At 41.8% G+C, this 27882-nt stretch overlaps 2 protein-coding genes and 3 non-coding genes across 5 annotated transcripts; all 5 read left to right on the forward strand.

Annotated features, from left to right (window-relative positions):
• The first annotated feature begins 106 nt into the window (after window positions 1-106).
• Window positions 107-10922, forward strand: dennd2c (DENN/MADD domain containing 2C). Its single transcript, XM_030785199.1, has 18 exons — window positions 107-1017; window positions 2440-2564; window positions 2782-2897; window positions 3142-3312; window positions 4836-4914; window positions 5294-5338; window positions 5457-5644; window positions 5781-5890; window positions 6201-6270; window positions 6552-6629; window positions 6945-7085; window positions 7422-7570; window positions 7803-7980; window positions 8550-8591; window positions 8993-9101; window positions 10125-10370; window positions 10568-10654; window positions 10769-10922. The coding sequence occupies exons 1-18, from the start codon at window positions 107-109 to the stop codon at window positions 10798-10800; spliced, it is 2877 nt and encodes a 958-aa protein (XP_030641059.1). The 3' UTR covers window positions 10801-10922.
• A 3948-nt stretch (window positions 10923-14870) lies between these two features.
• trnan-guu (transfer RNA asparagine (anticodon GUU)) lies at window positions 14871-14944 on the forward strand. The gene has a single exon. It is a non-coding gene; the product is annotated as a tRNA-Asn (tRNA).
• Window positions 14945-15576: 632 nt separating this feature from the next.
• Window positions 15577-15650, forward strand: trnan-guu (transfer RNA asparagine (anticodon GUU)). Its single transcript has one exon. It is a non-coding gene; the product is annotated as a tRNA-Asn (tRNA).
• Window positions 15651-16264: 614 nt separating this feature from the next.
• Window positions 16265-16338, forward strand: trnan-guu (transfer RNA asparagine (anticodon GUU)). The gene has a single exon. It is a non-coding gene; the product is annotated as a tRNA-Asn (tRNA).
• A 3598-nt stretch (window positions 16339-19936) lies between these two features.
• zgc:136971 (S9 family peptidase) lies at window positions 19937-27644 on the forward strand. The gene is made up of 21 exons (XM_030784963.1): window positions 19937-20083; window positions 20202-20328; window positions 20429-20516; window positions 21114-21189; window positions 21300-21442; window positions 22409-22543; window positions 22650-22741; window positions 22967-23004; window positions 23126-23247; window positions 23411-23471; window positions 23585-23679; window positions 23928-23979; window positions 24309-24397; window positions 24771-24909; window positions 25143-25226; window positions 25323-25403; window positions 25654-25742; window positions 25946-26139; window positions 26545-26647; window positions 26801-26907; window positions 27068-27644. Exons 1-21 carry the CDS (start codon window positions 19957-19959, stop codon window positions 27174-27176), a joined length of 2151 nt encoding a protein of 716 aa, XP_030640823.1. The 5' UTR covers window positions 19937-19956; the 3' UTR covers window positions 27177-27644.
• The last annotated feature ends 238 nt before the right edge of the window (window positions 27645-27882 follow it).

Consider the following 27882-nt stretch of genomic DNA (forward strand, 5'->3'; position numbering starts at 1 on the left):
CACCGTTAAACTTCTTTTGCTCATCAGACAACAGGAGGTGTGTGCAGAGTTCTCCTGCAGAAATGTGTGTGCAGTGAGGGTTGACTTCTTTTGTGGCCCAGTCACCATGCTGGCCCTTGGAGTGGATTATGGAAAACGAAGGATGGAAGGAGGAGGTGGAGGAGCAAAGGGAAAAGCGATGACGATGTGGAATTCTCCTGCCACGGTTAGCATGCATACTCGTAGTCCTGGTATTAACATAAAGGAGAAGATCTCGCAGTGGGAAGGTCTGAGCCAGCATGAGGAAGGCCACAATGTGAAAGCCAAGACCCATGGGGTCGCTGTATCCCGAACTCTCTCTGCGGACATCCTAGGAAATGGAGTACATATCGATAACCGCCATGGTGCACCTCATAGTAAAACTAACATCTCCAAAGCCAAAAGTCTGGGTTTGGACTTCAGGGAAAAGCAAGGACTCCACGAACAAGTCGGAGTCGGCTGCAAATCAGACCCTCCACAGAGCAACACGTGTTTGAATAAAGCTACAAACTCAGCTGCTACGCCTAGAGCATTGACGACTTTAACCCAAAACAAATCCGTCGTTAATAAACATGCTAAAACTCATAATGGGGAACAGATGGATGATAGTGTCATAGATGCTGTCATCGATGATCCTGCACCTCGGCCCATGGACGATCCTGAGGAGGGCCTTCCGCCTGGGAACTTCTACACCTCCAGAGGATTCTGGCGTAGGCTGGAGGGGGATGAGTCACTCTGGGAGAAAGAACGAGATTCCTCGGCAATGACTAAAAGTCTTGGTTCCCTGGATCCGAATTCGCCTCCACCTAAACCACAGCGTACGTTCCAGTACCGGGGGGTTGAGTGTCCCCCCTCACGTTTTGCTCAGTGGGAAAACCAAGCTTCCAATGCCTGTCGGCCACAGGTCAGACGCGGGGGCGTGTTATCTCCCCCGAGCTGCCCGCCACCACCTTGTCCTGTCACCCCTAGCAATGGATTTTCTAGAAACAGGAAGAACAGGTGAGCAGTAAAATTCATGTAATGCTAGCCTAGATTAGCTGATCGGACACAGCAGGCTGCACAGTAATTTGACTGTTTGCAAGCTGGAGTATTCTAGAATGGTTTTAATCATTTAATGATGGAGCAACATGGCTGCACTACTGGTTTGTCATGCTAACCTCAATGTTTACAAATTTTTCAGTTACTCCGTTACACCCTATTCTCACATGTCATGTCCTAACCGTCTAGAGGATCTTGTATGGATACCGGTTTTTGGTTTGGGAGGGGAACTGAAACAGAGTGTAAACCGTTAATGGATAATAAAGGTATGGCTGGATTTACAGCCAGACCTCAGGCAGAAAGCCCATAATCTGTTAATCAGCAACTTCGCTGTTGACTGTTGACTTCCACTGTAGAGTCAAAGGTAAACTTAAGATAATTCCAATCACATAGCCATTTCTGTAGAAGAATGCTTGCATGAGAATAGTCTCCCAATCAGATTGTCTCATTTTAAGAATAGCATCCAAGTGTACGAAGTGTTATGGTGCACTTTACATGAACTTGTTCCTTTGTGTTAAAAGACCATTGACCTCACACTGATTTATTTTTCAGCGGATCCGTAAAAATGTACGTACACAATGACTTGTGTCCCAGTGTTTTGTTAAGAAGGACACTTGATATCCATAGAAAAAGCTTGGCTAATTTTGTAATAATCCTTTTTGGTCCCTTAATGTTTACTTGGGCTCAAGATAGCACCCCTACTTCCTTTCCACTGGCTGCTCTCAACACTGTTTACAAAATAGAACAAAAATTTTAGTTCAAAACTAAAATTAGAGTAGAATTTACAGCTCAGCCCTCATTGTGGGTTTGCTTCGATGAAATAGTGTGGTTGTGTTTGGACTATTTTTAATTGGCAGATAATTATGTCAGCAAATTTAAGCCCCTTGGGCCGGATCTTTTTAGCTTTCAGTTGATTTGTTGGTCAACGTAGTATCTCAGTGGAGGGCTGAGTGAGTTTTAGACTGTGAGTGGGTGAGAGTTTAGCAGCTGGCTCTCTTCCCAGTTGTGATGTCAGCTGGTCTTTGGCAGAATCGCAGCCTATTGTCTGGACATGGCCTACTTCCCTCACAGCCAAGGGTTCAGGGGTCAAATTCAACCGTTTCTGCACACACGCTCACCCACTCTCCGACTCCAGCGTTTACGCTGCCTCTTCTCCTCTCTGCTTGTCATTCCTCCCAGTCCATTTATTCTTTTTAGTAATGTTTTAGACGTGATCTTCGATGAATATATCGATCATGTTTTTCCCATGTCAATTTTTATTTATTTATTTGTAAAGAAAATCTATAATAGCATTTCCGCCGTGCGGTTCACGTGCGGCAGGCGGTTCCTTGAACAATGCTTCGTAAATGGGTTTGACGTGACTGATATGGTCGTTCTCCACAGGAAGTCGTTTGAGTTTGAGGATGTGGTGCGACTGACGGCCCAGCAGGCTGGGAGGGGGAAGGAGAGTCGGCGTTCAGGGCTTTACCACGCTCGGTCTGAGGACAGCATCTACGAGGACATTATCCGTGAGTTAGCACTTATCCCACTAGAGCCTGAGTCACTTAAGCCATGTGTTTGGACTTAATGATGCCTGTTTTTCTTAATTACATGTCCCCCTAAGTCTGATGTGGTGTTACATGTGCTTGTATAGATGAAATAGTAACTTGTTCCATTTAATTATACATGATCACAAAAGATCATGTGTATAATTATGTCATATTGGGTTTTTTTTGTGTTCAACAGCTGACTTGCCCAGGGAGAATCCATATGAGGATGTCAAACTGTCTCCAATGTGCCTGCCCATTGGGCGGTCAAGGCACCGCACCATCACTCACAGGCCGACCACAAGAACCCCGAAGGTAGTTAGTGAAATTCTTATTTTTTAGCTAAACAAGCTAACCAAAGACATGAATGTTGTGGAGGCCTAGAAGTGGTGGTGTTGATATAGCGATAATATTGTAAGTAACTTCTAATATGTGGTGTTATAGCTGGTATGGATTATATGTAACGTGACTATTGGTCTGGACGGAAAAAAAAACCTATGTTTTCCCTTCTGAGACAACAGTATTCATCTGTTTTTCACTCAATTGACTCTGCATCCAGGTTCCCCCTAGGCCTCTCACCTTACGTCCCAAAACTGACAGAATGGAGATGGGATTGCACAATGAACACAAGGACTCGGTGACGTTATCAAGTCATGCATCCACCGTATCTGCACCCAGATCAGCCGCGTCGAAACGGGCTACGGGTTATAAGACATACCGACATCCTGAGGTAACAAGGAAAACCTTCCATACACAGAGACCAGGAGTTGTGTAACAGTGTCTGTTCAGTTTATGTGTTTGTTGTGTTCAGGCATGTCTCTGAGCTGTGGGGTTGGTTGAAAGTCAATTGTGATGATGCAATCAAAACAATATTTGACATTGAAATGAGAGCATGAATTTTTCCAGAAATGAAGAAGAAACAAAACAAAAGTAAACCGTAATATAAGGGGGATGTCATTTTTGATGTGTGAAAGAGGAAGAGGGAGAGAGGAAGTGGTAGGGAGATGGACTGGGTGAGGAAATGCCCTTTTTTATCTCCAGTTTTGACTAACCAGCTAAAAGCAGGCCATGTGCCGACATAAGTCAATGTGGTTAGAAAAGACTCATGATAGAGGGTTCACTCTATATTGTTGCTATACACATTTAGGGTTTGTTGTATTTGGTTCAACTGTGTGTAAAAAAACAAAAAACCCCCAAGATTTTAGTGAATAGCTTATGCAGGTAATGGCTGGGAGTTTGTCTGATGAGACAGAGCTGTCTGGGGAGGTAAGAAGTCTCTATCTCTACTGTAAATGTTCTCATTTTCACAACTGATGCATCAAATCTGTTTGGCTATTTAAAATGTGAACGCTCAAGAAAACGCAGTGCGTAGTGACATGGAACGTTAAATGTCAAACAGAAAATATGTATTCTCTTGTTCCAAATATTGGCGCCGTTTACAATTTCCTACTCACGCAGGAATGTCATAAAGCATTGGTGGGGAGTCCAAATAATAAAAGAGGTTAAACGAGAACTGCTTTGCTTTGGCAGCACAGTCATTAGTTTAAAAAAATGCACAATTACTTCATACAGAACAAACTACTTCCATCTCAACTACAGCTTCGTTTTCTTCATTTGTCTTTTGTCTTCTCCATCACTTGCTCGTAACACTTTTAATTTTTTACATAACGGTATCAGACACAATGTTTTAAAATGGGATCAAATAGAATGTCCACCAGTTATCCTCATCAGAAAGAAATGTTAAACCGTCTTAACGTCCACGTTTAGATTTTGCTGGCGATGTTACATTGAAGTCACGGGAGTAACGTATACATTCTGAAGAGTCATGTTAGTATGGCGACAGAAAGAGGAATGTGTCTTATCAGAGAAGACGCAGCGGCGTAATCTGTTTCCGTTCTGTAGTAGAGGGGATACCCTGGGTATCGAGGCAACGTTCTCTCAGTCTAGACATCGACGTGAAGAGAGCCCCCAGGGTTTCGTTTAAATGAGCACAGACTCCTCTCTTCTCTCTTAGTTTTGACTGTCTGGAGTGTGTCTGTCACACTCTGTTTGTCCTCCCAACCTGAACTAGCTGTACAGTTACACAGAGATACAGTTATACAGAAGCCAACTACAGCAGAGCTAATGAGAGGTTTAAAAAAAAATGTGTGTTCTGCATGTTAAAGGCACTAATCCACTAGTTCTCTCTCTCTCTCTCTTTCCCCCCTCTCTTTCTTTCCCTCTTCTTCTCTCTACATGTGTTTTTAATTGCAGTATGTGAATAAGATTCAAGAGATCTTCCAGGCCAAGAGAGGGTGGAAGAGAGTAAAGAGCCAAACAGGCATGGCCAGAGGTATTTCGCTCATTTGTGTAGATTATAAATGAAGACATCAGTGAGAACATCAGTAGAAAAAAAAAGGCAATGCATTCTATCTATGAGGTACAGATGGTCATGTTTACGGTCATTTAAACTGAAACATCCATGCAGAAAGAAATAACACCCAGGTTTTTTAGGAACCAGGGCAGCTTATTGGCAAAATGTCAGTGTTTATTCAGTTATTCTCCATCAAAATGCTTAGCATGGGATCTTTTTCTTTGGAGATATTTTGATACCATTGATAATTCCTGGAAACCCTGGAAACCTTGCATATGGATAGTAGATAAATGCATGTCTGTTGAGGAAGCCAAAGACACACTGGTGAATAGAATTCTCTCTCTGTCTTCTGCTCCAGAGGAAACTAGTGGGACAGAAAGCGACCCAGAGGAGAACAGCAAAGGTCAGACAATCTGTTCATTTCACTGCCACATACTTACAGTGAGTCGTGTCATCTTTTGGCTTGTGTTTTTTTTTTTTTCTAAATAATTCACGGTCATTTTTAATTGGTTCTTTCGCAGGTGGTTCCCACCGCTTGGTTTATGTGCAGTCTACACTGAAAAGGAGGCCAGGGTACCGTACCCTGGAGAGAGATTTGATACAGCTGCAGCAACAACAGCTCCTCCAACTGTTTGTGGTTGTGTCACTCAGAAAGAGTTCCCCCGGTAACACGTACTCGCCTGAGATCACTCAACAGTTCCCCACTAAGGTACACTGACCACTTAAAAGTTCCTGTGGTTCCAGCATCGTGTTTGTTGAAGAAATCCATCACTTTATCCGTCTTTGTTAACAGTCAAATGGTCTTCACCTTCATTTTTTTATGTTTGTCCTCACGGCGGGAGTAGTTTGAGAAACCGTCCCGACTCTCCAGAGAGGCAGAAGATCGTTTGAAGGCCATCCCCAAGTTCTGTTTCCCGGACTCCCAAGATTGGCGCCCATCTGCTGACATGACCAGGTCAGCTTTAAGACAACAGCCGCTTGATTCATGTCTCATTTGACTCCTCTAACCTCCCCCACTACTCCTTACTGATTCACAAGCGCCTGTCTGATTGACCAGACCTTGAGTAATTCACTGCTTTTAACTAATTCACTGTGTCTAAATAGAATGAGCTTTTGAAGACCAAGAAATGTAGTTCGAAGGTTACAGTATTTCAGCCGACATAAATCCGTTGGTGTTTTGACAACTTGCTTCAACACTGTAAGTTAATAGCCAACCAAAAAAGGTATTTTGTCTTTTTGAATGAACATTTTCCTCTTGTCTGCAGCGAAACGTTTTCCTTTGTGCTGACCGGGGAAGACGGCAGTCGTTGGTTTGGTTACTGTCGTAAGATCCTGGTGAGTCTGCATCAGCCAAGTCGAGTGGGGGAAAAAAAAAAAAAATTACAATGACTTCATGGTCACTGGAGCGTCCTTTGTATGAAGGATTGCAGATTTTTGTTTTTTTTTTCCTGTCACAAAGTACCTTTTGTCATGCTCAGGTTTTTCTCTCTTTTTTTCTTTCTTTTTTTTTCTCACAGCGCTTTTCAGTCATTGTTCAATAGGGGAGGACACATGTGAGGAGTGTAAAATAATCCCTTTGACACATCTTTGTGTTTATGTGTCTTTGTCTCTCTTAGCCCAGCGGAAAGGGGAAGAGACTGCCTGAGGTTCACTGTATTGTTAGCAGACTTGGCTGCTTCAATTTGTTTGCAAAGGTCGGTCCCCTTTTGACTTAACGCAAACTGCTAGGCGACTGCGAATGAAATACTTTTTCAGATATTTTCAAAACTATGTTCTTTCACTGGACAAATTACATTGGACTTACTGTACAGTGGGCTTATGTTTTCTCATCCGTTTGACCCTCTGTGGTTGTTTTATGTACACATAGGTGTCATTATATGCAATTTATTGACCTAGGACATGAGAAGCTTGGTAAACCTTGTTTTCTTACCTGTTGGATGAAGTCTGTGCAGTGTATGATGAAATCTGTGTGTGTGTGTCGGTGTGTGTGTGTGTGTGTTTGTGAAAAGATTTTGGAAGAGGTGGAAAGAAGGAGGGAGATCTCCCCTGCCTTGGTGAGCCCCTTCATGCGTAGTGTAATGGAAGCCCCGTTTCCTGCCCCTGGACGCACCATCACAGTCAAAAGCTTCTTACCTGGCACAGGGAACGAGGTACAACCACATCTGAAACTTCCACTATGAACAAGATAAACATTAACATAAATACTACATCCAGGAATGGCTAAGAAACCCTTATTCAGATAGGTAATGTCTGAATGGAAATAGCCCAGAGGTTTTTTGTGAATGAGAAGTTGAAATATTTAAGAGTTCTGTCAGGTGGAGCATTCAGTGAAAGTGAATGATATCTGAACTCTGTTGAAATAGAAAGCTAGATTTACTTCAGATGTACAGTGTGTACGTCAGTGTACTTGCCTTGGTCGTTACATATGTCAGCTGGATGAAACACAGATGCAGTAGAGTCACGGCTGTGTGTGACTGTGTGTGTAGGTTCTCACTCTGTGCCGACCTGTGGACTCCAGACTGGAACATGTGGATTTTGAGGTTCTATTCCAGTGTCTTAGCATACCACACCTCCTCCAAGTCTTCGCCTCACTGTTACTGGAAAGGAGAGTGATTTTCATCGCTGACAAACTCAGGTACACATCAAGTTATAACATTCATTCACAAATGACAAATGTCTAAATTTTGGCCCAATCAAATGTTGTTTTGAATATTTGCAAATGTAAACACATCATAGTGATTTACAAAGTTCTGTATTATATATATCTGTATTATATATATAATATGTATTATATGGTCTTTTCTCTTATTCGCATCGTGTATCAAATATATATCTTTCTTTGCTCTTTCCCCCGCCTAATTTTACAGCACTTTATCACGCTGTGCCCATTCGGCATTGGCGCTGCTCTACCCGTTCACTTGGCAACACACCTTTGTGCCCGTGCTGCCGGCCAGCATGCTGGACATATGCTGCTCTCCCACTCCGTTCGTACTGGGGGCTCTGTCTGCATCTCTCCCACAGTTACAAGACATGCCCATAGAGGAGGTTAGGAACTCTGCTTTTCACTTGGTCATGCCCTGTTTGGAAAGAATTTGCCACTAAAATTCAATTTGAAAGACAGTTTATATATCAGCTATGCCTGTTCAGAACAAAAGGGGAACTCATTTAAGGTCTGTGATTTGATTAGGACAAAGCGCGGTATTATTCAAGAGCCAGCGTTTCTCAAATTGCTTAAATTATTCTCGTTTCCTTTTTGAAAAAGAAAAAAATGTTATGTTTTTCAGTTTCTTTAGGGTCGTTTAAAGGTGATAGGTATTTATGTGACAAAACAATCAATTTATTAAACAGTAACTTTATGTATGGATTCCTGTGTAGGTGCCATCTAGTGGTTTTACAATTTGCCGTAACAATGAGTTAATTTTTGACCCAATCTGAGAAAATTAGTATATATTAACCCACAAAAGGTTTCACCCCACACAACTTATGCCCAATTAATAATTTTCAAATGAGGCAGGAGCCCTGAAAAACATTCCAAGTGTTTAGGTGTGACTTTTTGAACCCTTTATTTAGTGAATGTGATGTATATCTCTTTGTCTGTCTGACCTCTCCCTCAGGTTCTCATCGTTGACCTTTGCGCTGACAGATTTATTGTACAGGTGTGTTTGAGTGTGTGTGTGTGTGTGTGTGTGTACACTGCTTTTGGTCTCTGCATAGTATCACTGAAGATGTTGTAGGTGTGGTAGAAAGTTCAGGTTTGGGCATGCTTGACTGAATGCCTTGGACTAAAAGACCACGTTTCATCTCAGCAGTCTGTGTTTACTCACGCTGTCTTTGAGCTCAATAGATGCGTTGAATGATATGTAGAGGATTACAAAGCTTGAGATCTGTACAATTAGAGACTACAGAATTAGAAAGATTTATGGAATTTATATTCATACCCTTGTATTTAGAGAGGTATCTGGCTCTTCCAGCCATACGATTTAAGAAGATGATGCTGTTATTTTAGCTCATGTTACAGTCACTTTTTTTTTTTCTTTTTTAAACATGTACTTTATAGCTCGGTGATGAAGACTGCATCCTACCCAATAAGCTACAAGCTGCTTTGCAAGAGATCCTGGAAAACAGAGAGCAAATTCTCAACCAGGGAGAAGTCTACAGAAGTAGAGGTTTGTACACTTACAGCAGTTGCTGATACTTGGCACAGATTAAACAGAGTAAAACCACTCAGTCTCTGTCAGTCCTGTTGAATCATGTATTTAAAAGGTGCGGTCATTCATTTCACTGCATTACATGACATCCAAGTGTTAGTCACGATACTCTCGGGTTTCTTTTATTCAGGTGGTTTCTTAAAAGGAGATGGATGTTTCTTTAACATTTCTCTAATTATTCACATTAGGGATGGGCACGAACGCACGATTAAATCAGTTACACAAAACGCTGTTGATCTTGACTTTTGATTTCCTGACAGATTTTTTTTTTTTTTTTTCTGGTTTGTTTTCATGTGGCACAATCATTTCATGACTCACTTAGTAAATACAATCAGTGTTGGTTGTCTCATTTTTAAAACTGTCTAATGTCAACTGTAACACACACTATGAGGAGGCCTGTCACCTGTGATGTGTGGGAATATTTTGGGAACTTTGATGTGCATCTTGTTTTGGTGTGTGTTGTGCCACATGAAACTGAGTTACAATAGCATGACGAGTTCAATGACAGTGACTGTTTGGAGGAAAAGAACAGTCATTTGTGACTTGGTTTCAGTACGTTAATCTCCAAATGGCATTCAAAGTTACCTGTATTAATTGGTTGTAAAGTCATTTTGTTCAGTGATTAGTGGTTATGATTGCCTTTATTGTGTTTATTAACCATGTTGGCTATGGTTTCTCATTATAGGAGAAAGTATTTGAAAATGTGTGTTGCTAATTTACAGATGTAATTTACAGTTAACCTTGGCCAAGGAAAGCCAAACTAAAAAGGAAAAACTTAACAGGCAAACCTTGACAGTAAAAAAAAGCAAAGTTTGTTTTAGAAAGTTTGATTTTGAAAGTTTGTTTTAGGATACAGTTACAGGTTTGTCACATGACTGGTGTATTGCAGCTAATTATGGCTTGCAGTCATAGTCCATGTTTTTATTTTGCGTATTCACAAAGAGTTAGTTCAACTGCTCACAGAGCTCTTTTTAAACGCAGATGAGCGCGTGGATTTGAGTGCTTTGTTGTCGGAGGCGTTTGTGCGCTTCTTCGTGGAATTAGTGGGACATTACTCTCTCCACATGACGGAGGCGAACGCCGGCGGAGTCCGAGAACTGCAGAGAGAGGCCTTCAGGAAGTCCCATCCATCACGAGGGGTGCGGCAGTTCCTCCAGCTCTTCATGGACACACAAATGTTTGCTGGCTTCATTCACGATCGAGAACATCGCAAGGGTGGAGTAAAGGGTAAGGTGTAGCTATTATCTTATTCAAAAAATTCTTCCATAACGTCTTTTTCTAGCCAATGTGTCTCATTTGGACTGCCATGCTCTAATACAATTTATTTTACGATACTGATCTTTTTTAGAACAGTAAGAATTTTCATGTGACAGTGTCGGAGGGGGCGATTGTATAACTTAATCTGCTGGGGGTTTTTTTTCCAGGACTTTTTGAAGTGAGAGCCACAGAATATTTGGACTCCGATTCCGAACCTGAACCTAGCGGGGTTAACAAATTTCTCAAAGGCCTAGGTCAGCTCAATTCCTTTCTCATTTAAATAATAATAATAATAAAAAAAAAAAACGAGCAAATCAAATCTATATTTCTATTTAGCTTATCTTAAATATGTCTCTTTTTATACTCAGGTAACAAGATGAAGTTTCTGCAGAAGAAGTAAGTGTTCTGTCAAACTGTCAAAGAGATAATTAGCTCACCGTCATCGTGAAGATGAGAACATCCTGAGATTGGGTCTGACTCTGGAGGGAGGAGCACTTTGACTCATCAGTCAGACACAATGCTGTTCCTCTGCCTGAGAGAATGAAGAGCAGAAGGGCGAACTGGAAGTCGAGATAGATGTTCTCTTAACGTGAGCTCAGAATGCTCCAGTTAGCAGTCCCTGTCCAACTGTTACTGGATGAACAACTGGAAGTGGATTTTTTTGGAAATAACTTCAGAATGGACTTAACTTTGATGATGAATGTTTGTTTCTCATGTATGAAGCAGTGTTTTTGAATATTCTAGAAACAGAGGCTTAAAACTTAGTTCTGCCATAGGACATAGTACTGACTCCTTCTGCTTCGCTCCTGCTGTAGGAAATAGTACTGACTCCTGAACTAAACACTTTGTTTTGATGTCTGAATACTTATCCTTTGCTGTCCTATGTTCTTAGCATTAATGTAATTTGCTTGATATTTTGTTTCTATTTCAAAGCTTTTCTAAGTGTAAAATATTGTTTTTTAAAGAAATATTGACTTGAAAAGATTAAATGGTTCTTATATCCCTTTTAGTTAATTTATTTGATATTTTTTGGCCAAATTGTAATCCACAACTCTGGTCAGAATTGTGTCCCACTTTGTATACTGTTTTCTTTTTAATCTTTTACCTAAATCATGTTGCCAGGTTGTATTGGCTAACTAAAAGTCCAAAATCATGCATATTTTCTGCTATGCATATTTGAAAGGACTTTGATACTCTGTACAGTTTTATAAAATAATTGTATATGACTATTAACTGTTTTACAAACATTTCAGAATAAATATCTTTTTACAAAACTAGATTTCTGAGTTTGCTCATATTGAATACCACATGAGTAAGAGGACGAAATTTATAACAGAAACCCCAGTTGTTTCCGTTTTCCCACAGGCTACGCCTGTAACTAATATTACAGAGATGAGATAGTGCTAATGTTTCAGGTCAGGGTGTCTCTCTCCTCTATGACCAGTCAGGACTATCTGTACGGGAAATGTTGCCAGTAGAGGCATTAAATACAAGAGCTATCACAAAATGCCCCATAGCTATGGGCAAAAGGTAGCCTGACCTCAAATTACACAAAACAAAAAAAAATTTAAAATACAATCTATGGTCCAGTTCCTTCGAGCGCGTTTTTTTAGTCTTGGCATAAATGAGATTATTGTTTCCATGGGCTTCCTGCTTGGGGACTAGCCACTGTAATTAGAGATGCTGCTGTTGCTGGAGACACTTAAGCAGAGATTCTCTGACAGATCTTCAAGCCCTTAACTAATAAGACACAGTAAGGTTAACTCAAATACCAACGTACACACTGGTCCACCACAAATGAATCTAGATACCCCAGGGTGATTTTTTTTCCTCCTTTTTTATTAACCATGTGAATTAAAAGGTGCATATTTAACAGCAACAAAATTAATCAGATGAATTTAGACGTGCAAAACCAAGGATCCAGCTTAATCAGCACACCATGCCTACTAAGAATAAAAGTTTTCTTGGTCAGGTTTTACACCTCTGTTATTGTATTGAACAAGCCATGGAGCTGCATGCATGAGCAGTGGTCTATTCTGACAAGCACAGGTTCCACAGGCTTGAGTCAAACACCAGTAAGTCGAGTACATGGGGGGAAATCAAAGATGTAATCCGAAAACAGGCAAAGTATCAACGCAACCAGGGCAAACAGTAGTGACGTAGGCAAAGAAGAATCCCAGTTAAACAGGCATGGGTCATAACGCCGAAGATGCAAGGCTCAGAAACTCTATGGAAATGAGAAACCTTTCAAAGGTTCAATGGCAAACCTGCAGTTAGAACAGACGCAATAAACATCAAAACAGGTATAAGTACCGATTGAATAATCAGTCTGATGGTCTAATTATCAGTAATTTGGCAAATATGAATGCTGATAGGTGTATCCAAAGGCTGTTGGAAGGGAGGGTGTGAGAAAAACCTAAGGTAACAGGAAGGACAACAGGTAACAGGAAGGACAAATTTTGTTTACTAAATTTATCTGGCTATCAAAGAATTCCTCATCATCTGCATTTTATATAACCACATACAGTATATGCCTGACCTTTATTTATTATTTTAGTTCCATAACTAATCACAGGCTGCTTTGGAGACTGTACAAGTAATTGTTTTGCTGCAAATATCAGGAAGAAGATATTGCACCTAGCTTTTGTTTTATAGATTTGTTGAAGGACATTTTATCACCAGTCATCTGGATGACAAGTTTTAATAACTCACTGTTGACCATTCACCAGTCAAGTACCTACAGCTTTGAACTTGCCAGAAAGAGGACTGTATGACTTCTATGGGATTGCGTATATTTTGGAAAAGGCAGCTGTGTGCTTGATTATTGTTATCCACCTTTGGAAAGAGTAGATCCACTAGTAGCTCACAAACATACACATCAAACATACTCATCAACTGCACAGACTTGGGGGGGGGTGGGGGGTGGGGGGGTATTCCAGAAAGCGGGTTTATTGAAAACCCTGAGTTAGTTTAACTCAGAACAAGTAGTAAACCTCCTAACAGAAGAGCCTTCTGGTTTTGTTTTGCTAGGAGAATGAAGCCATAGGGTTCTTCTATTAGGACTTTGAGTTAACTAAACCCGCTTTCTGGAATACCCCCCTGGAGACACTACACATGGGAGGAGTCAAAACAGGAACAAAAATACCTCCTTCCTGGAATTTCAAAGGCAGAGCTTTGTTTATTGTGTTACTGGCTTTACTAAACACCTTTACACATCATGCTTAACAGGAATCTCTGGGTGTGTTCAAAAGGTACAGCTGATATGAAGAAAAATAATACAGGTCTGTACTGTAGTCAGGAGATTCAAGAGATTCAATGGAAATAAACTCAGATTATAAATAGCACAGAGGAGCTAAATGGGAGCTTAAGTTTCATCCCGTGCCTTCATCAGTGTACGCTGTAAGTGTCTTGTTAACTCTGCCATCATTAACATGAGCACCACATGTACAGAAACCTATGTCAAGAGAAATTTACCACAATTACCTACATGTGCATTGTCTCTTGTGGCTGAGGGCCAAGGTACTGGGAGAACCATATCCTTTGGAGGTGTTCATGTGGTGACTGTTGTGAAAGTGAAAGCCCTGAAATAGAGGATGTGATTTAGAGAAATGTTCTCAAATGCATGGATGGCTAATTATAAAGAGTAGACTGGCCTTTATGCTGCATGGCCAACACTGCATGATAGTAAACAATACATGTATCTAGCAGTCAAATTTAGCATTCTTTTACATAAGTCAAATTTTACAGAATGAATAAATGCATCTGTTGTTTTGTTTTTCTTTTAGTTTCATATGACGATTCTGGATAGGTTGCCACGTCTTTTGTTGAGATACCAGAGGTGCCCCCTATTTTACCATGGTCCCTTTAGCAAACCAGATGTATTACATCCCAATGACTTTTACAAAGTGAAAAACATTTTATCATCTCTCCAGGGCTGTGGAGCATAAAGGTATGCTTGTGTGCACGAGCGAACATGGTTTATATTCATAGATGTCATGAAGAAATTCCTTTTAATGGCTATATATTCTCTTTTTGTTAGAGGTATCTGACAGCCAACACAGAAACTTATGAAAGCTGCCCATTAACAATAGTTTTTGTTTGTCTACTACACCACATGGCTCACCAGTGAACTACTTAAGATTAGCTAGACATTTTAATTTCTGTGAGTCACCCCCTTTTTTTTTTCCAAGAATCACAGCAGGTATGGGGGTTGCTGGCTCAAATCAGGCTGCAGGAACAGCATTCTCTCCCGCTAGATCAAGATTTCCAGGCCCCAGAATAAAGCTATATACACCAACCCCATACAGACTGCTCACCTGGGACTCCATAGCTTGAGCATCATGAGCGTTGGTTGCCTATGTCAGTGAAGTCTCTGTGGTGCAATCTGAGCTTGCCAGTTTTAGGCCATTTCTGGGGGTGGATTCCTCCCTGCAGCTCCCGGCTCGAGACTTTGAGGCTGCCACGCAAGCAGTCTCTGTGGCGCAATCGGTTAGCGCGTTCGGCTGTTAACCGAAAGGTTGGTGGTTCGAGCCCACCCAGGGACGGAGCTCCTGTTTTCTGCCATAAACAAACAGGGTGTCGGCGCAGATATATGCAGCGCCAAAAAGCTGTCACCGGTATGGCAGTGCAGAATTGCTGGTCCCAAAAGTTGGAACCGCTGACATCAGTGGCTGTGCAAATGAGAACCACGTGAGAGCCAATCAGTTCAGCATGTGATGTGTTTGGTACTTGACGTTCTCTAGACAGGCGGGAGAAACAACAACAAAAAAAAATATAAAAAGCAAGCAAAGCAGATGCGTTCTGTCCGCTATGATTTTTTTCCCCACGGAAATTACCTAAACTTTCACTACATAACATTCGGTTCCCAAACCTGTGGAAATGCGGGCCGGTTCTCAAAAGGCACCAAGGCAGCACTGGCTTCGCACCGGCACCATCCTAGTGAAAAAGAGCTACTTGAGCATCACCTGTTCTGTCCACATGCACCTGTGCAATCAGTTAACATGTTGTCTACTCAGGAATGACACTGCTGTCTTCTTGTCAACCTAAATAGGGTGTTAGAGCAGAGGAATGTTCGGACAGTCTTGGTCATGCTTAGGTTACAGATCTAAGTCCATGCCTGGGGTCAGGTTCCCCACTGCAGCTTCCGGCTCAAGATTTTGAGGCAGTCATGCAAGCAGTCTCTGTGGCGCAATCGGTTAGCGCGTTCGGCTGTTAACCGAAAGGTTGGTGGTTCGAGCCCACCCAGGGACGGAGCTCCTGTTTTCTTCCATAAATAAACAGGGTGTTGAGGTAGATATATGCAGGGACAATTCTGGCTCTGGGGCATCCAAACCTTGAATATCACCTGCTCTGTCCACATGCACCTGTGCAATCAGTTAACATGTTGGCTAGGTTGTTAGTGTGGGTCCACTCAGGAATGACACTGCTGTCTTCTTGTCAACCTAAATAGTGTGGTAGAGCAGAGGAATGAAAGGACAGTTTAGGTCACACTTAGGTTACTGATCTAAATCCATGCCTGGAGTCAGGTTCCCCACTGGAGCTCCCAGCTCAAGATTTCAAAGCCCCCAGAGCCATGCTATACCTACCCACACAGAGTGCTCCCCCTGGGGCAAGATTCCTTTCTGGAGGCCCAGACCCTAACAAGCTAACTGAATCTAACTAGGTGAAGGGGTTCACTCCTAAGCGCCCTGGATCTAACTTCCAGAGACAGTTATCCACGAACACATTCCTATCTTCTTCTATTTCCAACCAATAACATTTTTTTTTCTTCTTGTAAATAATGGGTGAGCAGAGTCTCCCTTACAGGTTGGCCCCACAGCTCCATACCCTGAGTCCAACAGGCTGTGACTTTCAACTTCCGTGCTGTCTCTGTGGCGCAATCGGTTAGCGCATTCGGCTGTTAACCGAAAGGTTGGTGGTTCGAGCCCACCCAGGGACGGTACTGCTGTCGTCTTGTGCAGGGTGGTGGTGCAGAGAAACGTAGGGATTCTTACTCTATCCTTACCCTACATATTGGCAAGGTTTGCTGTTTCAGCTCACTTGGAGATGACTTTGTTGTCTACTTAAACAGGGTGTTAGAGATGTGGAATGTAGGGACAGTTCTGATTCTGTAGTGTCCAAACCGTGAGTGTCAAGCTACTGAGGCTGGAACTGTTTGATCTGTGGCATTGCTGTCTTATTGTCTACATAAAGAGGGTGTCAGAACAAAAGCATGAATAGACAGTATTGGCCATGCTTAGGTTACTGGTCTAAATCCATGCCGGGATCAGGTTCTCTGCTGGATGCCCTGAATCCAAATTTCTATAGCTACCAAGGCAGAGAGCTTCCTGTCCTCACAAGTTTCCTTTCTGGAGGCCCACTAGCCCACACTGAATGTCTACTGTTTGTGAGGAGTTCACAGGAATTCATACTATTCCAAAGATTCAACCAATAAGCAGAAGACACATAATTTAATTCAAGACCACTACCACAGCCTGCTCCAGCTAAATTACAAAGATACTGTCGCTACATGTTTTAATCCTGGCTGGATAATTTACAATTAGAGCTGTCAAATGATTAAAAAAAATAATCACATGGCAGACTGTGATTGATCTCTATTAAAAACATTTTTTGGCTGATGTGTCACTTTAACTTTAAATGAACCGTTAAATGATATAGTGTTGTAAACATGAAAATAGAAGATACATTACAGTGTTCTGTGCTGCTGTCAGGAACTGTTGGGCACACGCCTCTACGAAGTGCCTCTCCTCTGTTTTCATAACGGTTAACGCAAAAGACATAAGTTCACATCGTTTATCGATTAAATGTGCTGTTACACCCTGATAATTGAAGTTACTGATAGAGGTCCTGTCGTCTCCTGTCAGTGCAATATACTGTGCTTCAGCCAACACATCCTCTTTTTCTGTTTTTTTTTTTTCACACAGTTCGTGAATTTTCGTTACAATGGTACCTCGAGAAGGTGGCTTGTAGTCGGGGTCAGACGATGCAATTCTAATAGCCTCTGCCAGTCCCTTGTACTCGACCATGTTAATGGGTCTACAGCCCATGGCAATCCATTTTGTAATCTCAGAAGTCAATTTATCCGCGGTGAACTTTGCCATCGACCGCCGGTCAGTTAACGCGGTTTGACAAATGCTAGCAAGTTTTGCGGAGAGTCTCATACGGATTAGCATCAAGCTGAATAGAGGTACCTTAAACTTGTTGTACTTCGATCAAAGGCAAATTCTTTGATACAGTGCGTACGTACAACGATATTTCTATCGAATATTCCATCAGCTTTTGGCTTATATTCGAACAATACTTTCAGAGAGCCGAATAAAGCTTGGCTGTTTCTAACAGAGTCCATCCAAAAAATTAGCGCTTGTATGACGTGACGGGTCAGAGGTCGAGACATAAATTAACTGCGTTATTTATTTATTTAATTAAAAAAAAACCCCGCATTAATCTTAAAACGATCTTAAAAGTTACGCGTTAACTTTGACAGCCCTATTTATCTAGTGTTACAGAACCATTACAAGAAGAACCAGTTATTTTTTTGCTTTGTTACCACAGACTCTTACGGGGCCTATGTCAGAGATCAATACAGTCATTCTCTTGTGACTGTTATTCCTTATTGTATCAACTGTTTTTTATTCAATCTGGAAGGGACTCTCTCAGGGAACTTATATGTACTATGTACATATGTACTAACTGTCTATGAAAATATACCTGCCTTTACATTTACTCCACAAACTAACGGACCTGCCGTAAAGTGGACTTCACATTCTCATCTGATTCCATGCATCAGCAATGTCATCTGTCCTGATATTGATGTGTTTACTCTAATACATCCACTGGGGTCATGATGAGGTTATCTTATGTAAATACGAGGTACATGGTATCCAGTAAGTGGTTTGTTATTTTTTAACGGGGGGGGGTGGCCCAATGATCACTGACACTACTCTATAGAGTATATAGGGGGATGGCAGGTTAACAAGGGGGATGCATTTTGGTCATTTTGCTAACAAGCTGGATGGCACCCCCCCCCCCCCCCCCCCCATCGCCCTATAAATTACCTACTGATGGTATCAACACCTTTCTAGCCCTCACCCATAGTTTTTCTAAAGCTCAAGGTGATGAAGCCTGCATGCATCTCTTTCATTCTTCATAAGCAGGTGCTCCAAAGCTCACAGTTCCAACTAACGTGCCCGAAATATGGGCTGACTGAGCTTCAATAGATCAAATGTGCCATAGATTAATATACAGCATGGTAGGAAACTTCTCTACAGGACCAAATGATTGTTGTTCTAATATTAACATCTACTCTCCTCATTTTACTACCCTTACCCAGGACTTAGAAAATCACACTGGTGTTATGTACAATTCATGGTTGGTTTCTGATGGAATACTGCTTCCAACAGTGAATAATTCATATTTTGTATGTGGTTATGGTGCCTATGCTTTGATTGGTCTGGTTCATGCTATGCTGCTTATGTTGTACCACATCTGATGAGACAGTTATGTTCATTGTGGGAACATCTTGGAATGAGATGTGCTGTTACAGAGACAGAATGTTTCTTTATGATGTCATTTCCAGCATACGGCACAAGCAAAAGCTGCCTGTGAACTCATAAGCTTTGCATCCTCTCTTGAGAAGTTAACTAAAGATGCTGTAGACACCCTGCAGGAGCTTAATGCTGAGATGGTGGTTCTAAGTACAAATGTTGAGAGCAGGGCCCGTGCTTTAATTGGATAAGAATGTTGTACACACATACCAGATGTATCCTCTAACATTGCAAGTTTGGCTTGCCATATGCGAGAGGGCGGCAGTGGTGTTGAGAACTCAGATTATCAAGATGATGCTGCAGTACGGTCAGCCAGTGATGGAGATTCTTCAATACCATGAGAGAAAACACCCATAAAAAGAGACTGTATGCTCTTCTCCCCATTAATTCCCACATGGAGAAAACTTGAAACAATGAACAATGAACTCCAAAAGTTTATAAATCATATTTTTTGTGCATCGTTGTGGCCTCCATTTCAACACGTGAAATAAACCTCATTGCTCTTTGTTGCAAACTCTGTTGTTTTTTAACTACCGCCTGCTAAGACTGCGACCACGAACCCCCGGATATATGTGCAAATGGTACAGTCCGGAAGAATCTCTGGTAAGGCCGTGCAGTGTTCGGAATCAGAACTCTGAACTCCGACCGTTCTGTAAATTGCAAATGACTAACGGTCTGTTGAGTAAACATTAAGTCTGTGTCCTCGAGGAGCTGTTACATCAGCTTCAAAGATTGTTTCATTACGCATTTTGTGACACTGCCTGTGAATAGCTACATGCTATGTTTTGGTTCGTTTGTCGATTCAGCCTGTAGAAGGCATTGACTTTGTGCGATTTTGACTCTCACTTTCACTATCCTGTTTAAATGGTTGTTAAACGGTGCATTTGTGTTGCAGACCGATTTCACCCGACTGTTTTGTTTGCAGTGGTTCGCATTCTTACCATCAGCGTTTGACAGTTGCACGGTATTTATGACATAATTGTTAGAAATCGCCACCGCAGCCCAAAGTTACGATGCAGTCCGAGATAACTGAGGTATTCGGGCAGTTAAACCACTTTCCCAGCCCTCTCGCAGCATCCGTCTCTGTGTACCCTGAAGCAACAACTGGCTCCGTAAACAAACACATTTCAGTATCCACTGGTAAGAACCTGTATACTGCAACATGCAACATTTTTTCTATAGTCTTATATAGTTTTTGATGTGTTTGGTACATTGTTTAAAATGCGTCGGCGTTTGCGAATGTTTGCATGTCTTCCAGAGTGGAATCAGTGCGAGTCAGGCAGGGCGGCCAGATTGCGGTTCTCTCAGCACTGGACCCTACAGTGTGACAGGGGAACAGTGCTACAAATTTTACCATCAGGACCATGTATGCACACTCAAGGAGAGTGAGTGAGAAACAAAAACACACATTTTCTCTTCATATCACACATGGACTACACATTCTGTTCACAAACCGTCACTCACACAGTTCCTCTACATACACAGGTTGCTAAGCAGTCATTCAGCCTCTGGAGAACTGCGAGCAGTTGTCAGGGAAACCAGTGGTTCTGGTGCAGGACGGCAGTACTTGGAGGTGAGAATGAACAAGTCTAGTTACTGATTCGGCAAGTGAAAATCATATTCTGAGGAAGAACTGACAAATTTTCTTTCCAATATTTAAAAACACAGAAATGGACTTCCACGTATGAATTAATTTAACTTGCCGTTTTTTAAAAGATAACACACAACTCACTAAAAGGTGTAACCAATCACAGCCTGTTTTATTCACATGACAAACCCACCACTGGTCTCATAATATGACAAGTTCACACTCAATAAAATTAACACTGATAGAACATGTATATTGGTGTTCTGGGTTAAAAAAAAAGCCATTAAAACACCAGTTTGGAATGAATTAAACTGAAATTTAAAATGAGATTATGGCCAGTGTAACATACTAAATTTAATGCAGATGCAAGCTTGTGATTGCAGTTTATTTCTCCTCATGAGAAATGAGTTTGGCAGCAGTGTGCTGTCCTGCACCCCTGTAATCGAGCTTTAAATAGAGCAAAGGTCACCATTATTACTCATTATTTGTAATCTGCAGATGTATACATTTATGAATCTTAACTGTCGTAATTAGACCGGGATCCTTGATGATCTCAATATGTAGAAATGCTTTCTTTTCCAGGTGTGGGGTAAGCACGGTCTGGTGAAAAGTCTGGATCTCACCTCTCTAAACAGACACGGAAAAGTCTATGAGGATGGTAAGGACATTTTCTGATGCTTAAGTTTCGCTGCATTATGTTCCCCTCGTAGAATCTGGCCATAGACGCGCGTGTGTTGGCCTATTCTATTAATATGTGTGTATTTGCAGCTCAGTTTGCTTGCCTTGATTGGTCGCCATGTGAACAGAAGTTACTGTACGTCGCTGAAAGAAAGAGACCAAAGGTGGAGCCGTCAGGAGATTCAGCGTCTATGGCGAGTAATGACGGCTCAGAGACAAAAACGACAGACAAGGTGAGCCCCTAAGGGTTCTTGGGTTGGTTTTCATAGTGCACCATGGAAACTCTAACCGTGAAAGTTACTATAACAAACATGTCTTATTGCTCTTCCAAAAGCACTAGTGTGTCCAGAATATTAATGTTTAAAATGATAGAGTTTTAAAGTCTGTCGTTGTGTGAGGGAAATTTGGAGTCCCTTGTAATGAGAGTTGCTAATTCTCAGAGACAACAAACTTCAGATGTGATGAATCATTTTCCTTTATAACATGATCATGGGAGAAGCACACCTCAGAGATGAAACGCAGCTCTCACTGAGGTTAACAAGTGCAGAGCTTTTCATACAGTAAGGCACCCTTCCAAGGACATGTGTGGGGGTATGCAAGATCATTTTTCTTATGGAACACCGGATACTTGGTGTTTGCTCCCAGGTGTTGCAGACACACAGAGGCCTTGTCTTCTACATAATAAATGCTCATTGCTCTAAACACACGGACACATTTTGCAGCATATGGTAATTAAGCAAGCACAGGTCCCTATGATATTAATACTTTCCCCTGACAATAGCCACAAGGTCCATTTTCCCTCTAGTTACAATCATAATGCAAAGTGATGTTTTTCCCGCAGTGGTTATGTTTTGTAAGACGTGTGATGTATTTGACGTAACACGTGCATATCACAGTTGTGAATATAGTGAATGGGAAAGAGGGGTTAATCTGGTGAGGAATGAGTGTGTGTATGTTTGTGTGTGTTTTAGTTTAGGAGTGTGTGCATAGGGGACTGGGGAAGAGTGTTTTGTGGGGAAGAGTGCCTCTGTGCCCTGTGTTGCTGATTTATAGTAAGTATAGGAGAAGTGTTTGTGTGTGTTTTAGGAAAGGAGTGTGTGCATAGATGACTGGGGACAGGGTTTTGTGGGGGGAAAAGTACTTCTGTGCTGTGTGTGGCTGATTTACGGAGGGGAGAGGTGTATGTTTGTGTTTTCTAGGACAGGAGTGTGTATGTGGAGGACTGGGGAGAGGGGCTGGTGGGGAAAAGTACTTCTGTGCTGTGTGTGGCTGATTTAAGGAAAGGAGAAGTGACTGTTCTGGAAGGTCCTCCTCTTCAGGTGTCTCCCGGTCAGGTAAGACCCTACAGGTCCACCAACAGGCGTAAGTCTTACTTAGAGTTGTGTATTCCAGTGTGATGGAGCCATGCGTCAGATTATGTCTTAATGTCTTTATCTGCAGGGTCTGTGGGCACCTGATGGGCGGGGTGTTGTTTTTGTGAGCTGGTGGCACGAACCATTTCGACTGGGTTTGAAGTTCTGCTCCAATCGCAGGTGGGATGTTGGCCACCGTGCTTTTTCCATGATGAGAGAGAGGATTAATTCTACTAGAAAGATAGGATTAAGCTGAAAATAGACCCTAGTAATGTGCATAGAAAACCAGAGTTCATTTTTTGAAAATACCAGTCATGAGCTTCTAATAAAAGCACACACCATCTTATATTTCAATCTAGCCAACGATGCTAAAAATTTGAATTATTTTTTTAATCTACATTCCAGATCGGCTCTTTTTTATCTTGACCTGACGGGAAACTGCGGTGAGCGTTTGGAAATGTTAATATTCGTAACTGTTTGTTACTTCTATTACATTGTAGTAAATGTTGTTAATCTGTTTCAAATTACTGTCCTCGGTTTCATGTGACCTTGTCTCCTTTGCAGAACCCCTGTCCAGTGACTGTGTTTCGGTGCTGTGTCCTCGATTCAGTCCTGATGGCCGTTGGCTGGTGTACCTGCAGGGCCGAGTGTTTGGACCTCATCGCCAGTGTCTCAGTCTGTGGCTGGTCAGTACACACACTCATGTACACACGTAAACATGTTTTCATATACGCCTCAGGGAGCTTGGGATTCACTTGACCCGAGTAAGTGTTTAATAAAGGAGTAAGAACCGTGTCTGACAAGAACTATCCTTAATGTTCTTTTTCTCCCTTTTTTTCACTCCCTCAGTATAACTGGGAGAACAGAACGACCTCTGTGTTGGTGGATGTAGTGAGGAGAGCAGAGAGAGGTACTAAGATACTCAAACACACACCCTGACCACTGTGATCAAATGTTACAACCTTGCCCCTCCTCTCTCTCTCTCTCTCTCTCTCTCTCTCTCTCTCTCTCTCTTTCTCAAAGGAGAGTTCGCCGGTTTGTACGATTCTCTCCCAACTCGCTGCTGGTCCTCAGACAGTCAGAGGGTTGTCTTCAGCACCGTCCGAGAGAATTGGAGGGTAACAGGACACATTCTAAACGATTTACTTTAAGATCCTAAATGATTTGCTTTATTTCCTTTAAGAATAGTACATGCAAACACCATGACACTTCAGAGATATTGGCTTTTGCTCGTATGAAATGAAGAAATGTATTCTGTAATGATTATTGATAGGAGGTACAGACACTTGTGAAATCTCTTTGTCAGGTTAAATGTTTTAAATCTCTGCTTCTACACCTCAATCCCATTTTCTGTTTTACCTCTTAGGAGATTTACACTGTGGACAAAGACACTGGCAGAGTAACACGTCTCTCTAACAGTGAGTCTCATGGTTAAGCACTATTAGTGATGTGTAGTAAGATGAATAATTACTGATAGCATTACATTAGTCTACTGTTGCACCACATTCTGTCTGACTGTATATAACGGTTCAAGTGAAGCTGACTGTCTTATTGTATGAGCGTTGTATTATGGTGTGTGTCTTTTATAATGGTATGTATGTTGTATAATGATATATGTCTATATATGCTTTATAATGGTATGTGTGTTGTATTATGGTATGTGTCTTTTATGATGGTATGTGTGCTGTATAATGATATGTGTATTGTATTATGATTTGTGTCTTTTATAATGATGTATGTTGATCAGGTGTTGAGTTTGGCAGTTGGAAGCTGTTGACGATAGATCAGAATTTAATGGTGGCCTCTTGCTCCTCACCCAACAGACCATCAAGCCTGGTAATGCCCCTTAGTTCATTACAAAATATATAGACTTATTTCCCATGCCTGGTACTGCCTGTTAGTCCCATGTGCTGTATATAGACTTATTTCCCATGCCTGGTACTGCCTGTTAGTCCCATGTTCTGTATATAGACTTATTTTCCATGCCTGGTTCTGCCCCTCAGTTCCGATCACAAGATATTTTTAAGCGGTAAGCTTGACGGTAAAGCCCACAAAGTTACGTGAAAAACAACACTGCAACATTTTAAAGAACTTAAGTGAAATTTAAATATCTTCTGACTGCAATTAAAAAAAAGGAAAAGTAGCACCTCTCCCCCTAATAAGCTGTCTCTGTTGTATTGGTTGTGTCTCTGTCTCTGTCTCTGTGTAGGTAGTGGGGTTTCTGCCGGGTAACTGTGAGGCGGAGGGTGTGGTCTGGTCTCCTCTGGGTGACTCTGGTTCTTCCATTGACCTGGACTGGACGACCCTGGAGGTCACGCCGGGGTCAGAGGAGGAAAACGCTCAGTTCTGTGAGTAGTGGATGAGAGGATGAAAGTTCTGCGGTGAGACAAAACTGTAGGTGTTTCCCAGAAGACATTTAATGTTATAGTCTTTTAGTTAATGAAAGATGTAATTCAGCTGGTCTGAAAAGAGGCTGAATGACTCAAGTTATTGATCAAGGACATACAGTCATACTTCCCTCTTTTCTTTTTCTCATTTCTTTCATGCCTCCCCTTTTCTCTTCCTCTGTGTCTCTCTCTAGCTGGTTTGCATTTTGGGGCTTTGTTGCTGAAACCCTGTCGCTCTGCTTTGAATAAGAAGTTTCCTGTCGTAGTCTTTATTCATGGTAAGGGCATGTAATTCACTTACAGTAAATCAATGTTTTCATCTTTGTTGTTTTAATAAAAAGTGTGTGTGTTCATGTTTGTAACGTTTCTTGTAGGTGGGCCTCACTCCACATTCTCAGCTGAATGGAATGTCACAGCTGCGGCTTTGATCAAACTGGGGTTTGCTGTATTAATGGGTGAGACTGTGTGTGTGTGTGTGTGTGTGTGTCGGGGGGGGGGGGGGGTTGTTATTTTGCTCACTCAGTCTTCTTAAACTCTCAGTCTGAACTATAAGAGTTGGAGCACCACTGTAAAAAGAAGCTATGATTTAAGTATCTGTTATGAGATGAGCTGTAGTTGCCTTATTGGCATAAATTCAGGTTCAATGAGTTTCACAGTCCTGACCATCTGTCTTCTGAAGAGATGTGTGTGTTCCCTTGTTTGCAGTGAATTACCGTGGTTCCACAGGATATGGCCAGGACAGCATTGAGTCTCTCATTGGAAACATTGGCAGTCAGGATGTGAAAGATGTTCAAGTGAGTCATATGTTTGTCCACCAGGGGGAGCAGTTTTATTCATTGCTCTAAACAATACACATACACACACATCAATATATTTTGATTTATAATAAAGTTATTCAGTCAAAAGTTTTTTTTTTTCCAGAGATTTGGTGGGTAACAAAGCAGTTATTAACCACTTATGATTTGTCTCTTGTCTCTTCATTTCTGTTTTTTCCCAGAGGGCAGTGCTGCATGCCCTACAGACTGATACGACCCTCGATCCCGAAAGGGTGGTGGTTATGGGTGGGTCACACGGGGGCTTCCTGGCCTGTCATCTGATTGGTCAGTATCCGAAGTTCTACCGAGCGTGTGCGGCACGGAACCCAGTCATCAACGCGGCGACTCTGCTTGGAACCAGTGACATTGTCGACTGGTATTAAAACCCAGCCCTCATATACACAACTTCATACAGACAGAGTATATCTCATATACACGTCACATGACTTTAACAAACCAAAAATGAACCAACAGCTTTAAATGATGATCCAGGATCCAACCCATATTTCTTCTGATACATGTAAAACCAGACACTCCCACTCCCTCTCTCAGTTACGTAAACCATGTCTTTTCTTATGTTTATTTTCTTATACCTCTATGAGCTCAGTGCTTCATACTCACATCTGTTTACTGTAGTGTCGGTGCCAGACTGATTTCTTCAGTGTTTAGTAAGTTTGTGATCATTGAACAGATTGAGCACAGAGGTTTCCTGAGGCTGACTTGAGTTCTGATTCTGACCCAGTATGAGTGTTATTTTTTTTTTTGCTGCTTATATCTGCAGGAGATACTCCTCTATTGGACTGCAATACAATTACAGCCAGCTACCCACTGCAGATGCTCTATCCATCATGCTGCAGAGATCACCTATTGCCCACGCTGCACAGGTAAACACACAGGCACACACACACTCTGTAGGACAAGCTCACGGTGAGTTATTGTGACGATGCTTGCGTTATGTTTGTCTCAGTAATATGTGTGTGTGTGTGTATTTGTGTGTGTGTGTGTGTGTGTGTGTGTGTGTGTATTGTGTTATGTAGATTTGTGCCCCAGTGTTGCTGATGTTGGGTGGGAAGGATAAGAGAGTCTCCCCTTACCAGGGCCTGGAGCTCTACAAAGCCCTGAAGAGCCGGGAGTCTCCTGTTAGGTCAGAACACACACACACGCACGCACACACACACACACGCACACACATACACAGACACACACAAACTCCCATCTGTCTTTTTTTTTTTACATCTGTCCATCCATCCTGTTTTCATTTCTTCTCTCTCTCTCTCTCTCTGTCCTCTGTGTGTCTCTCTCAGGTTGCTGTGGTTTGCTGAAGACGGCCACTCTCTCTCTAAAGTGAGCACTCAAGTCAACTGCTTCCTCAACATTGCCCTGTGGTTCCAGGAGCATCTTAACATGACATAACTGTTTACTGCTCAACACAAAAACATCTTAACACATCTTAAAAACACATCTTAATCTCACATAACTGTCTACTGCTCGGCACTCAGCACATAAAAACAGATGGTCACACCCAGAGCTAGGAAAACAGAAACGCACAATTCTCCTTGCGTTAGTCAACCTTACAATGACCTTATTGCTTTGATCTACAGGCTCTGTCTTCGGGAGTCTAATAACCTAACTGTACTTCTACAGAAGTACAAGAGGAATCAGTGTTGATTTCGGACGTTTCCCCAGTTTGTACACCAGGGGGCAGGCCAGCCCGCATTGTGCTTAGACGCTGTCATCTCAGTACAATTCAGGATAATGTAATCCTGATTATGGCTGTAAAACTTCCTGTAAAAGCTAAACTGATCATTTGTATAACAAAAGCTAAACTATCAGTATGTTGTTTGATAATTTTAAAATGTTCCAATCAAATGTTTAGATATGGGGAGAATAATGAGGAATCTGGCCATTGCTGTTGTCAGATGTTATCAGTATCATTCTGCTGCCTTTAAGTAAGTCAGCGCTCAAGCCAATACTGTATTAATACAGATAGTCAAAACTCAGGCTTTCATTCCAGACAAATAGCTTGATTCTGAAGAAAAAATTAAATCCAGTTGGAAATGATTGTGTGTGTGTGTGTGTGTGTGTGTGTGTGTGTGTGATTTATTTGAAATGACTCTTT

The sequence above is a fragment of the Chanos chanos genome, chromosome 9 (assembly GCF_902362185.1).
Source record: "Chanos chanos chromosome 9, fChaCha1.1, whole genome shotgun sequence".
NCBI lineage: Eukaryota > Metazoa > Chordata > Actinopteri > Gonorynchiformes > Chanidae > Chanos > Chanos chanos.

Excerpts from the sequence above, each read along its gene's own strand:
- dennd2c (XM_030785199.1), top strand. The coding sequence starts at position 107 with ATGCTGGCCCTTGGAGTGGATTATGGAAAACGAAGGATGGAAGGAGGA. Across the intron at positions 4,915-5,293 it reads CCAAACAGGCATGGCCAGAG|AGGAAACTAGTGGGACAGAA; the intron begins GTATTTCGCTCA and ends CTTCTGCTCCAG. Across the intron at positions 5,645-5,780 it reads CTCAACAGTTCCCCACTAAG|TTTGAGAAACCGTCCCGACT; the intron begins GTACACTGACCA and ends CGGCGGGAGTAG.
- zgc:136971 (XM_030784963.1), top strand. The coding sequence starts at position 19,957 with ATGCAGTCCGAGATAACTGAGGTATTCGGGCAGTTAAACCACTTTCCC. Across the intron at positions 20,084-20,201 it reads ACACATTTCAGTATCCACTG|AGTGGAATCAGTGCGAGTCA; the intron begins GTAAGAACCTGT and ends CATGTCTTCCAG. Across the intron at positions 23,680-23,927 it reads CCGTCCGAGAGAATTGGAGG|GAGATTTACACTGTGGACAA; the intron begins GTAACAGGACAC and ends TTTACCTCTTAG.